This window comes from Polistes fuscatus, unplaced genomic scaffold (genome assembly GCF_010416935.1).
Source record: "Polistes fuscatus isolate 324 unplaced genomic scaffold, CU_Pfus_HIC Scaffold9, whole genome shotgun sequence".
Classification (NCBI taxonomy): domain Eukaryota; kingdom Metazoa; phylum Arthropoda; class Insecta; order Hymenoptera; family Vespidae; genus Polistes; species Polistes fuscatus.
Genome location: NW_025113173.1, coordinates 5222658 through 5236964, shown reverse-complemented (window position 1 = coordinate 5236964; position 14307 = coordinate 5222658). Strand labels below are relative to the sequence as shown.

The 14307-nt window shown below is 29.9% G+C and overlaps 1 protein-coding gene across 1 annotated transcript in view; it reads right to left on the bottom strand.

Moving 5' to 3' along the window:
* Positions 1-14307, bottom strand: part of LOC122525295 (proteoglycan Cow) — a 107523-nt gene that overhangs the window by 29656 nt on the left and 63560 nt on the right. The window contains exons 3-4 of the mRNA XM_043648009.1: positions 6117-6219; positions 2249-2377 (exon numbers count right to left, since the gene is read on the bottom strand). Coding sequence (XP_043503944.1) covers positions 2249-2377; positions 6117-6219 — 232 coding nt within the window. The remainder of the gene's footprint in view (positions 1-2248; positions 2378-6116; positions 6220-14307) is intronic.

Genomic DNA, 14307 nt, shown 5'->3' with positions numbered 1-14307 from the left:
ATAAAAACAATTATAAAACATTATTATCCAATATGAATGAAAAAAGAATTATATAATTAGTAGAAAAACAATGTTTAAAAACTAGATCTCCTTTTCGTTTAATTTCGTGAAAGAAGAAGAAGGAAGAAGGAAGTCATGTAAGTTTTTCTGGCAAAGATCCTATCGGTGTAAAAAAAAAAAAAAAAAAAGAAAGGAAAAGAAAAAGAGATAAAGTATTAGTGAACTTACTTGTGTTACTAACACAACACTGAGAAAGGAAGAAGTCTATCCATGATCTTAAAAGGAAGTGTGAAAGCTAGAAAGTCCTATGGAAGCGCATAAAGGGTCATTAAGGGTGTGGATGAAAAGCCACGCCTCGTTAACGATCCTTCTGTACTTCTCTCTACTTGCTGGTGGTACACCTACGACCTACTACATTCCCTTTTCCCCGTGACCAGAAACGTTCTCGTGAAGACGACTTCCGGTTCTGACGTTTCGAATAGTTCGAGAAACTCGAGAGAACGTATTATACGTTTTCTACTTACCATGGCTAGAAAAAAAAAAGAAAAAAAGAGGGGAAGAAAAAACAAAACCTATTCTTTTACTTTTCAAGACAAATATCCAGTTTTTATTCCCTTTTTTTATTTTTTTTTTTGCGATAAGATGATGATGATGATGGAAGTATCGTTCCAGTTGTGTGTTTTATTTTATTATTATTTTTTTGTTGGTTGAAATAAAAACGAATATATGATCAACGAATTTTTAAATTTTTATTTGGCCTCTTTTACATACTCTTCTTTATTGATTATATTTTATTACTGAATAACAATGAAAAAGAAAAAAAAATAACAAACAAGAAATATATGTGCGCATGTATAACAATTCTACCGTTTTATTATAATTCGATTATTTCGTTTTACATTTATTCGAATAATTAATTATCTTCTGACTACGCGCGTATCATTGAACTTTTGTTTCCTTTCTTTCTCTCGCATGGAAAAAGAATTTTATAATAAAACCTCCTTAATGTCTTGAATTTCTTTTTTTTTTTTTCTTTTTCGAGAAACGAAGTAAAAAGAAGGGGCTGGTGGGGGGTGAGAAGGAGGAAGTGGACGAGGAAAGAAAAAATTCTTTTACCTCTGTATGCTCTCGTAGTTCGTGTAAATTTACGTAAGAAAAACTGTTTCGTTGGTATCCCCCCCCCTCCTCCTCTTCTCGTCTCTTTCTACAATCATCTCATTTGTTGTCTTCCTTCCTTCCTTTTTTTTTTTGTTTCTCTCTCTCTCTCTCTCTCTCGTTTACTTCTTTCTTATTTTAAAAAGATAGAACTTACTCTCCGAGGAATTTTATTTCTAAATGGAAATACTTATTCGAGTCTTTCCACCACCACATTTCTTCTATTATTTTTTTTTCTTTTTTTCTTTTTTTTTTACACGCCAAAAGATCCTAACTTCCGCGTTTGGCGTTATCCGCCGTCAAGCGAAAATACACCTTCATTTCGTTGCCACGAAGAAAAAAAGAAAAAAAAAAAACAATAGAGTAAAAAAGAAGAAAAAAAAAGAAAGGAAAGAAGGTGTAGTACTAGGGAATATTGTCTTGGAAACTAAATTCTCACAATTCTTTCCTCATATACTATTCTCGCTAAACCGCATCGTTTCCTCACAATTACGTTTAAAAAATTATTATTATTTTTATTATTATTATTATTACTAGTATAGTACCTCGTTGAAAACATCTTTAGAAGTATCTTATTATTGCCAATAGGAGTGATTTATAAAAATCGATATAGATATACGCAAAATTGTAAATCATTTTGTACGCGGTTATCCTTGTTTTTCTGAAAAAAAAAAAAAAAAAAAAAAAAAAAAGAAGAAAGAAAGAAAGAACAAAGTGTGAAGAAGAAAAGATAGGAAAAGAAAAACAAATTATTGTACACCCAATTTACCAGAATATTAGATGTTGTTATTAATTAAAATATATTAATTCAAAAAATTATTATATTTTTCTCAATTAAAGGAATAAATAATATTTTTTATTGTATTTTTTTTCTTTTTCTTTTCTTCTTCAATTTAACAAATACGAATAATCTTTCGTAAAAGGGGACCAAACAAACAAACAAACAAACAAAAAAGTAAAAAAGACAAAAACTTGAATGCTTTAGGAGAGAACACGAAGTACTTAAAGTACGATTTACCGCAAGAGTTAGAACGGCCATTGTTGTTACAGGCGTTGTGATCCGATTAGAACAAAGCTTTACTTAGTTACTTACTTAGACTCGTCCTGATCCTCATCATCGTCCTCTGAATCGAAAAAGGCATCGTCGTCTTGTGCATCGGCTGAACTGTCCGCTCTCATTCGTCGTTGCTGAACAGCCAAAGATTTTGGTATTACAATGTCCCTGTAAAACATTAATTATACAAATAATCATTGACAAATATATAATACAATTTATACAATTTTTATCTATCCTTTAAACGATTTCATTTCATTCCATTATTTTTCTTTCATTTTTCGCTGAGATTTCTTACGATCGAGACGAATTATTCGCACGTGTTACATAGGTGGGTGGGAGGGAGGAAGGGAGGGGAAAAAAAAAGAAAAGAAACTAAAAGAAAGAGGATCAAGAAAACTGGAACGTGTTTTCTACGCTTACAAGACACTCAAGTGCTTCCTTAATCCAATAAAAATCGTTTCTTGACGAGTTACACTTACGTAACACAAGCTCGTGACACGAACGTGATGGAATTAAAAGAACAAAAAGAAAATACAAAGAAATGAAAAAATCAATATATGAATGTGTAAAATAATATTACAAATATATATATATAGATACGTGTGTCCGATATTAAAATACGAATAAATAAAATAAATACAATATCATTTTTTATTTTCTCTCTAACGTTTACGAAAAACATTTGCGAACCGAGAATAATAATAATAATAATAATAATAAAATTTTTATAATAAAATCACATCATCATTTTTATCGATCATAAATAAAAAAGGGAGAAATATATTTTTCCATATTCCATGTTCTGGAAAAAGAGAAGAAAAAGGAAAAAAAAAAAAAACAAATAAAAGAAAAAAAGTTATTCAAAGAGATAAAAATTTCAAAAGGGGGAGAATAAAAATGATTGATCATTTTTCGTTTCCTTCAAGTGATCTCCACCAACCACCACCACCACCACCACCACCTACGAGCATCCCACTTTTTATTGAAAAGAAGAAGAAATAGAAAAAAATATAAAAAAAAAATAGAAAAAAAGGAAGATAGGGATCGTTACAGAACTTTTTAAAAGCTTTTACTATTTTCTACGAACTAGAGTATTATGTAAGTAATACCCACATGCATTCATTCATTCATTCATACGGGATTTATTTTACATTTCAAACGTATACCAAAAAGTAGTTTACCAAAATTAAACTTACACGAGTTTAACTACGTTTCCTGATAAATTTGATACATTTTTTATATATATTTTCTTTTTTTTTTTTTGTCGGTGACATAGAAACGCGAACATTCGTAGTTTCATCGTCAAAGGATTGAAGTAACATCCTCCGTATATTTATGTATTATTCGAATGAATAATAATCATCGGTTTCTATCAATAATTCAATTTACAAGTTGTGTTCTCGAAAAAATATAAAAAATTGCAGAGACACTCAAGAAAAGAAAATATTAGATACTAAAATGAAATGATGTTTTGTACGGGTTCCTGTTTATTCGAGTAACGTTAATCCATTTCGTAGCATTTCCTACATTCATAGTGATAATAATAGTTCATAGTGGAATTAACTCGTGCGTCGTTATTTACAACAAATGCAAATCGCGAATGGTGGTGGTCAGACAGTACTACATAAAGAAAGAGAGAGAGAGAGAGAGAGGGAAAACACGTAGGATGTACCAAACTTCGTAACAAGTACTAATTTGTTGAATAAAGTAAATTTCACCATGACGTAAAGCTTTATAATGGGTTTAAACGTAGACACATTTTTACTTAATAATCATTGAAATTACGAATGATGATCGTTGACAAAAGTACTCTAACCAGAAATATCACGTCTATTTAGTCAAACTTAATTTTTTTCTTTAAAGATTTTTTTTTTCCCCATTGAAAATTCGATTAATCAAATTTACATAAATTTTTTGTTGACAGTCAGTTTTGTGTCCCGTAAATATTTGTTAAGAAAATTATATATACGACGTTTGATTCTAATTCAAATTGAAATTAAATGAAACATATTAAGATCATTAATATTCAAACTCAATTTTTTTCTTACGCCAAACGTAAGATTTTATTTTTTCCCCATTGAAAATTCGATTAATCAAATTTAGATAAATTTTTTGTTGACCATCGGTATTTTGTGTCCCGTAAAATATTTATTAAGAAAAATTATATACAGGACGTTTGATTCTAATTCAAATTGAAATTAAATGAAACGTATTAAGATCATTAATATTCAAATTCAATTTTTTTCTTACGCCAAACGTAAGATTTTATTTTTTCCCCATTGAAAATTCGATTAATCAAATTTAGATAAATTTTTTGTTGACCATCAGTATTTTGTGTCCCGTAAAATATTTATTAAGAAAAATTATATACAGGACGTTTGATTCTAATTCAAATTGAAATTAAATAAAACGTATTAAGATCATTAATATTCAAACTTAATTTTTTTTTTACGCCAAACGTAAGATTTTTTTTTTCCCCATTGAAAATTCGATTAATCAAATTTAGATAAATTCTTTTTTGACCATCAGTATTTTGTGTCCCGTAAAATATTTGTTAAGAAAAATTATATACAGGACGTTTGATTCTAATTCAAATTGAAATTAAATTAAACGTATTAAGATCATTAATATTCAAATTCAATTTTTTTCTTACGCCAAACGTAAGATTTTATTTTTCCCCATTGAAAATTCGATTAATCATATTTAGATAAATTTTTGTTAACAGTCAGTATTTTGTGTTCCGTAAAATATTTATTAAGAAAAATTATATACAGGACGTTTGATTCTAATTCAAATTGAAATTAAATGAAACGTATTAAGATCATTAATATTCAAATTCAATTTTTTCTTACGCCAAACGTAAGATTTTATTTTTTCCTCATTGAAAATTCGATTAATCAAATCTAGATAAATTTTTTGTTGACAGTTAGTATTTTGTGTTCCGTAAAATATTTATTAAGAAAAATTATATACAGGACGTTTGATTCTAATTCAAATTGAAATTAAATGAAACGTATTAAGATCATTAATATTCAAATTCAATTTTTTTCTTACGCCAAACGTAAGATTTTATTTTTTCCCCATTGAAATTCGATGAATCAAATTTAGATAAATTCTTTTTGACCATCGGTATTTTGTGTTCTGTAAAATATTTATTAAGAAAATTATATACAGGACGTTTGATTCTAATTCAAATTGAAATTAAATGAAACGTATTAAGATCATTAATATTCAAATTCAATTTTTTCTTACGCCAAACGTAAGATTTTATTTTTTCCCCATTGAAAATTCGATTAATCAAATTTAGATAAATTTTTGTTGACAGTCAGTATTTTGTGTTCCGTAAAATATTTATTAAGAAAAATTATATACAGGACGTTTGATTCTAATTCAAATTGAAATTAAATGAAACGTATTAAGATCTCATTAATATTATGTATTATACCTATTATCTATTTATTTATTTATCTATCTATCTATCTATCTATCTCTTTTTCTCTCGTAGAAAATTTGATCGCAAACTATCATAGAATTTAGCGATTAACGAGACGTCGGAAGGAGAGGCAAGCCACAACTCAGAAACTTCCAGATGAGTTTCAAACGAGTCATGTGGCTTTCGTTGAGAACGTACATATATATATATATACAAAAGAGAAAGATAGAAGATAGAAGAGAAAGAGAGAGAGAGAGAGAGAGAGATGGAGAGAAACAAGCAAGAGATATTATCTAACATCATAGATTCTATTCACGTATCTTGTACATTACGTTTAATTGCTATTAAGTACCATAAAAGCGGAAACAATAAGCAACGATTGATTGTTACATATGTTAGATAATACGTTAGATCACTCGTTCTATATGTTAGTGTGTGTGTGTATATATATATGTAATATGTATAACTTACCCAGACTTATGAAGTTCTTTTTTGGACACACATACTGCGGTAAACGTATCCTCGAGTAAACATAATTCCTTCTTTTTGCAATTAAGAGGACGACACAGTTCACCTAGAGACAAAAACAAAAATACACAATTAACCAATTAATTTGATCATTTGTTTTATGATCATTTAATGACTTCAATAAAATCAAATATAAAAGAAAGAAAGAAAAAATATAAATGTCAGCATTGGCAAAGAATTTATTCATTAAATTATTAAATTTATAACGAAACGAATGTGAGTATCAAAAAAACAAAAAAAAAGAAGAAAAGGATTCGTAATAAAAAGAATTCTTTCGGCACCGTGATCGAAAAACTCTATGCAATTAATATATGCAATTAATAAATAAAAAGTAAAATGAATTTATCATCGTTTTAATCTTTTGACACAAAGAGCTACGAGGACGATTTAAATTTCTCTTTTTCCTCCTCCTCACCACCCCCCCTATCTTCTACGACCCCCTCCTCATCACCCTACCCCCCCCCGGATCATCCGTTTCCTCTCTCTTCCACTAATTCTTATTCTTTTTATTTCTTTTGTTAGAAAGCAGCATTGAAAGGATAGAAAGCGAATAGGTTTTAAGTAGTATAGGTTTTTTCTTTTGATCTCGGTGGTGTCGCATACTGATCGTCAATTTAAGGTGGAAAAAGAAAATGTGTCGCTTTGAGAAAATCGTTGAAACGTGCTAAGGATGAAAATTTCGCGATATCGAAATGCACATCTTCTTTCTTTCTTACTTTCTTTCATTCTTTCATTCTTTCTTCCTTTCTTTCTCTTTCTGGGTTTTGCTCTTTCTTTATTACTAATCCCCAGAGCGTGTCTTAACCAAGGCGACAGAGAACCGTGATTGTCTTTTAAAGTGCCTAGTGGCTAGGACATCTTGGTCGACCGCTGCAATCTACCTAATTACTTCGTGATTTAATTGCATTTTCGAAGGATGCTTTGGTTTAACCAAAAGTCCGTTGATGATTCTGAGTATATAAGAGAGATGGAAGAGGAAAGAAAGAAAGAAAGAAAGAAAAAAAGGAGAGTCAGAGGAAAGAATTAAATCGTTGTAAATTGCAATTTATACGTTCGCCAATTTGTTTTTTGATTTTGTTTTCTTTTTTTTCCCTCCCGAGATTTATTCGAATAACGAGACTTTTTCTCGAATAGATACGAACATTATTTTCAATTTATAAAATTGTTATTAATCGACGAATATTATATTAATGAGTGTGAACGGATAAAAATAAGTGAATGATATTATAATTTAACTTGTTATTAGTAGATTGAAAATCAAATCTCGTTCGTTCCTATAAATTATTATTATTATTATTATTTTTATTTTTTAGTGACACGATTTACTCGAGTTTTTATTCCATTTAACAAGGAATTTGTTTCCTCTATCGCGACTACGAATTAATATTCCTATTTATACATTCCTTTATCCATAAATCTATTTATTATTATTATTCTTCTTCGTCTTTTCTCGAATAGATACGAACATTATTTTCAATTTATAAAATTGTTGATAATCGTTGAATATTATTAATGAGTGTGAAGATAAAATAAATGAATGATATTATAATTTAACGTTGTTATATTAGTAGATTGGAAATCAAATCTCGTTCGTTCCTATAAATTATTATTAATTTTATTTTTACTTTTTATTGACACGGTTTACTCGAGTTTTTATTCCATTTAACAAGGAATTTGTTTCCTCTATCGCGACTACGAATTAATATTCCTATTTACATTCCTTGATTCATAAATCTATTTATTATTATTATTCTTCTTCGTCTTTTCTCGAATAGATACGAACATTATTTTCAATTTATAAAATTGTTATTAATCGTTGAATATTATATTAATGAGTGTGAATGGATAAAAATAAATGAATGATATTATAATTTAACGTTGTTATATTAGTAGATTGAAAATCAAATCTCGTTCGTTCCTATAAATTATTATTATTATTATTATTTTTATTTTTATTTTTTAATGACACGATTTACTCGAGTTTTTATTCCATTTAACAAGAATTTGTTTCCTCTATCGCGACTACGAATTAATATTCCTATTTATACATTCCTTTATCCATAAATCTATTATTATATTATCGTATATCATTATTATTATAATATCGAGAAAAAAGAAAATTAAAAAAAAAAAGAAGAAGATAGTCGAACGGTAAATTGAAAAATTTCAAGTGATGTTACACAAGTCGGATATAAATTCCATGTAAGTCGATGTAAATCAAAGAAGAACTTTTCTCTAAGCACGTTTCCCATACTATGTGTGCCTAGAAAAAGAAAAAGAAGAAGAAGGTGGAGGAGGAGTGGTGAAGGGGGGGGGGGGAAAGGGTAGGGAATACTATGTATACTTCGTGTGCGCGTTTCTTCCTATAAAAGAATAATCCCGAGTGTACGAGAATTCGATCCGACAGGTTCAGAGCATGAGGTTTCACCCTGAAAGAATTGGATGGGCCTCGCACGAACGATTCGAAAAGACGAATGCGATTCGTAACGAGAGAGGAACGTCTTCGTATCTTCTCTGGAAATTTATCCTTTTATTTATTTATTTATTTATTTCTTTATTTCTTTTATCTCCCACTTTATTTATCTTCTTGTTTAATTATTATTTCATTCGTTCTTATATTTATTTCTCACGTTAAAATCGTTTATCAATGGTTAAAATGCTACGCTTATTTAATTATTTATTTATTTATTTATTTATTTATTTTCTTTTATCTTTAATTATCGTCTAAATTGCATTTTATACTACACTTGATATATTTATATTTATATTTTTTTTTCTTCTTTTTCTTTTTTCTTAATAAATGATTTAATTTTTAAGAAAATATATATATTATATAGGTATATATATATATTGGCTATATCGAGTAAATATTAAAATGTAAATGACGGGGAAACTAAAACATTAGCATAATTTTGTTTGCATTATGTATATTGGCCTGGGCATCTTCAAATATATTTATATTGAAAATCAAAATATTCTAATTCGTTGTGAGCAGCCACGTGCATCTAATGGAAAGATTTAATGATTATTAATTCGTAATAAATATGTTCTAACGAAAATAATGAACATTAAAAAAAAGAAAAACAGAAAGTAAACATTATCATAATTTAAATAAAAATTGTTAATAAAATTGTTTGAAAATGAATTTCATTAGACTCTGAGAATTGTGTTTACTTAAATAGGTGAGAACAATATTTGTTTGTATGAAATTTAGTCGACAGTGCCAGGAGGTAGGAAAAGGATATCGATTTACGTGAAACCAAGGTCCTGTCGTTGCAATGGAACCTTCGAGTGGGAAAGTCCTCGAGACACGAGACTTGAAACACGTACTCCCTTCGTCGTCGTCGTCGTTCTAATGCTCAAGTTTGTCTGAGATCCAAATCTAGACACAAGAGGCTCGAATTTCTCCAATAATAGAAAACGGAAGACGAATGCAATTGAATAGACAAAGTTGACTACAGATACGTGTATAAATAATACACTATATCATGTTCGTAATAAATGTATCACGTAAACAAAAAAAAATTACTTATAATTATCTATGATATTTATTATATTTTCTTCTATTAATAAGAAAAAAATATATATGATGTAATAAAAAGATAAAAAAATATGCTTTGCCGTACCAAAACGAATATAACCTCAATAACCTCAATAACCTCAAAAATAACTTCAAAAAAAACTTCAAAGAAAAAAAATAACTTAAAGAAAAGAATAATTATTATATATATATAAGAAAGAATAAAAAAAGAAAAGAAAATATCAAAATATAGATATCAGTCCACACTAATATAAGAGAGATATATCTAATTACTTGACGCGTCAACAGTCATGGCGCGGTTACAGCATTAGTTCTCGCTCGATCATTTAAGTAAAGCAGCGCTGAGTACGATTAGTATTTGGATGGGTGACCCGCTTGAGAAAAAAGGAGGAAGAAGAAAAGAAGAAGACAACTTCATGCCGTATACTTGAAATCGCTTTGCCGCGCGTCGTAAATACCGACAAACTTCATGGTGTGTCGTTTTTTCAGACACTCGGAACAAAATCACTCCCCATTACATTTTCCCCAACGCGCCAAAAGAAGTATAACTTCAAAAAAAAGAAAACTACATTTTAATTCGTCAAAGATCTACGACTAGTTAAGATAAAATAGTGAAAAATAAAATAGTACGAAAATAAAGGTAAAAGAGAGGGATAGAAAAGAAAATGGAGTAAAGTAATACTACTACGGTGTGCTGCTGTCTTTTCGCTTCCATTAACACGGTAATTTTATACGAGAATGAGGAAGATAAACTCGATATGACGTACGCTGGAGAGAAATATGACGTCTTCGAAAGAAATACCAACGTTCTAAGATAATCTAATGCGATGCACGCCTGTAACCTGCCCCTAACACCCTGTTCTTCTAAAGAGAAAGAGTTTAAAAAAAAGGGAGAACAAAATTACTATGAAAAAAAGACGTAAATTTATACAATCGTACAATAAAACAGTTTATACTACAACATATATATATGTATATGTAAATATATTATAGCCTAATTTATTATAATGATACCCCATTGTTGTAGTACGATTAATTTGATGTATAATATCTTTGAATAACTATGTAATGCATTATGGTACATTATAATTAAGCATGCGTATAATTAATGGGTATTATATCATGAAATAATTAAGTATAGAATGATTTATTTATTGTAATAGTATCATTTAGCAAGATGATATTACAATAATTAATATTATAATATTATTAATCTATTGAATATATTATAATTAAATTCTTGTATCGCGTATGATTACTCGAACGAATATTTTGTTGTTATCATACTTATATGTTTATTAGATTGCATAATTTTCTTAATTTTTTCGCGTTATTGTCAAAATAATACGAAGAAAACTTTTACCTCGGATCAATATACATACACACATATATATATACGAGTTTAACGAGAATAACTGTGCACGGTTTATATATGAATGGATAATTCTATCTTTCTATCTATCTTTCTGACATAACGGCACTTAATTTTATAGCCGTTGTTATCGAATCATGTTTTCGTTACGAAAAAGCACGCGCGCGTGTGTGTGTGTGTGTGGGGGTGGGTGGTTGTCGGCTAAAATTCAAATAATAGATTTTAGATATAACCTCGTAAGCCTCGTAAAATAATAATTTAGATAAATATCACACAAGTATAGGTTTTATCTATTTAAACGCGATATTTTGTTACACATTTATTTTACTGCTACGAAACATATTTCACATTCAAATATAATTACCACTATAATTCTTTCGAAATATAAATTTCTATAATTAATCGCTATAATATTTTTCAACGACGATAAACCCAAACCATGGTAAAATATAAGATTTTAATCTACTTTTTCTATACAACAAAATACATTTTTGTATTCTTCATTCGTCGTATATGAACAAAATCAGAGACAAATTATAGATTCGTCACTTCGATTAGAATTAAAAAAGATAATATTCTAAAAAAAAAGATTGATATTTTAAATCGCAAAAAAAACCTACGAAACAAAAGAAAAAGAAAAGAAAAAAATCTTTCAAACGTTGAAAGAAAATGATTGAACCGTGTTATACTTAAGCAATGTTGTATATTGCGTGATAGGCCGGTATTATGGGATAACGTTGTTGAACTGGAGATCGAATTACGAGGAACGATCACCTCCCTATGTGCGTGAAAGAGAAAGATAGATATATAGATGATAGATACGTAGATAGATACATAGATAGATAGATAGATAGATAAATATAGGATCGTGATCGCACAGCGTGCAAGTGTAGTTAGCTAGGTAGGTAGGTAGGTAGGTGGGTAGGTAGCTCATGGCCTTAACCACGCATCATACCACACTAAACCATAGTACACCATACCACAACACACCATGCCACCGATACGCATTATCCGATGATAATTAGACATCGGTATAATATGCGGGAGGGAACTCGTGCGCGTTATAGCGTGTAAGATCACGCTAGTGGTGGTGGTTATTATTATTATTATTATTATTATTATTATTATTATTATTATACATTCGGATCCAATTATGTCCGCGTGTGCACGTTGAGGCATCAATTTGCGTTCGCTTTTATCGGTTCCAAGCCTTATTCACTTACATTACTCCTACGTAAATTTATATCTACGTGTATGTATTTTTATGCGTGGGAGAAAATATATATATATATGTGTGTGTATATATATGTAAACGTTGAACAACATTAACGCGAGACTCTTCTTGTCGAAAGTAATTATACTGTCATCATTATTAAATCATAGAAGCGCGTAATATCGAAACGAAACTAACGTTAAATATTTTTCTATATTATCGGATTTTTAAAATTGTTTCTTTACTTTATTTTTTTTTTTTTTTTTTCTTCTCTTCTTCTTTAAATAATACATAATTAGAATGATTTTTTGCAATTAAGTTGAAAATATATTAGTGGGTATATTAAATACGAATAAGATACGTAACGCGTGAATGAATAATTTGGAAGGTTAGTGTTTAACCCCCTCGTAAGTTCGGAATAATGGGTTTATTTGCATTATAAAATTTTATGGAGTCGTATAATACGAGACTCGCAGCAAAACGTAATAGGGATGCTACTCTATACGAAATGTAACGAGAAATTCGAGTCAAACTAAAAAAAGAAAAAGAACAATGAAAATTTCCGAATGGAACAACGATCGAAATAAATAATTCAATTTTAACGAAGCTTCAATTCAATTTCGTTCGATCGAAAAAAAGACGAATGAAACGTTTGTTAGAGGAAGAAGAAAAAAAATATTGCATTAACCAAAATTTCCAAGCACAAAATTCAAAGATCACACACACTGATGTACAATTGCCTATCCATTTATAAAATCAGGCCACCGATCAACTTGAATATTTTCTCTTTCTCTCTCTCTCTTTCTCTCTCTCAAGACGATCGATTTGCATTGAAAAACGCAGCACCATCCATCCATCCATCCACCCATCCATCCATCCATCCATCCATCTACCCATCCGTTTCTCCGTCCAACCATCAATCCATCCATCCTATCGAGTTTAATGTCGTTTACCTACACGTTAAAACTCCGTAAGGAATCGATCGTGATCTCCATGAAATCCTAATCACCGATGCATTATGCACTTCTTTTACTTACAGCATCGCATTAGGTAAGACAGGCAACCGGGGGGAGGGGGGGGAAGATAATGAGAAAAGGTAAAATAAAATAAAAAAAAAGAAGAAAAAGAAAGATCGACGACGGGGCTGGGTGATACGGGGGGCGAGGGGGGAGGTGGTAGTAGGAGTCATGGGGCAGAAATGAGGAGGAGGGGGTTATGGGAGGGGGGTGAGTTCGATGAATGTCGGATAATAGGATGAAATCGAGTACACGAAAGATCGTAGATAGCGTTGAGAACGGAGTATTAAATACGTGACCGGACTTAGCCATTCGTTTTCATCACCCATCCAACCTTTTCAACCCTTAAATCATTTCACGAAGAATAACCGGCAGCAGCCATTATTATGACCACCCAAGCGTTCGTCTGTCTGTCTTTCTTTCTTTCTTTCTTTCTTTCTATTTTTTCTTTTTTTATTTTTATCTATTCGTTCAAACGGTTCTCTTCTCATCGACACGTTTTTTCCCAGGTTATTCCTCCTATCAAAGGAATATAAGGGATAGGAAGAAAGAAAAAAAAAAGAAAGTAGGAAAGGGAAAGGGATGATGAGAAGGTCGAATGAAGGGTAGACACCAAAGTAATTTGCGGTGATACCAATCCGATTCTTTCTACTCTCTCTCTCTCTCTCTCTCTCTTGACTCGTTTTAAAGTAAATTCAATTATTTTTTGTACACTAATACTTGCATACCACTTTTATAAGGATATCCAGGTAAAGCTCGTATTATTACACAATCATAGTTCATCTCTAAAGTGAAAAGCTTTCTTCTCCTCTTTTTTTTTCTCTCTCTCTCTCTTTGTCTTTGTCTTCCATCTTTTTATCGTTCTTTCTTTTTTTCCCTGTTTCAATTTTAAAAAATGAAGTTTAACGTTTGTAAAATGATTCGTCGTTGTAACAGTTTGGTCGGAAATTAATGAAGAAATATTTCTTTGGAAAAAATAATTTTTCAAATTT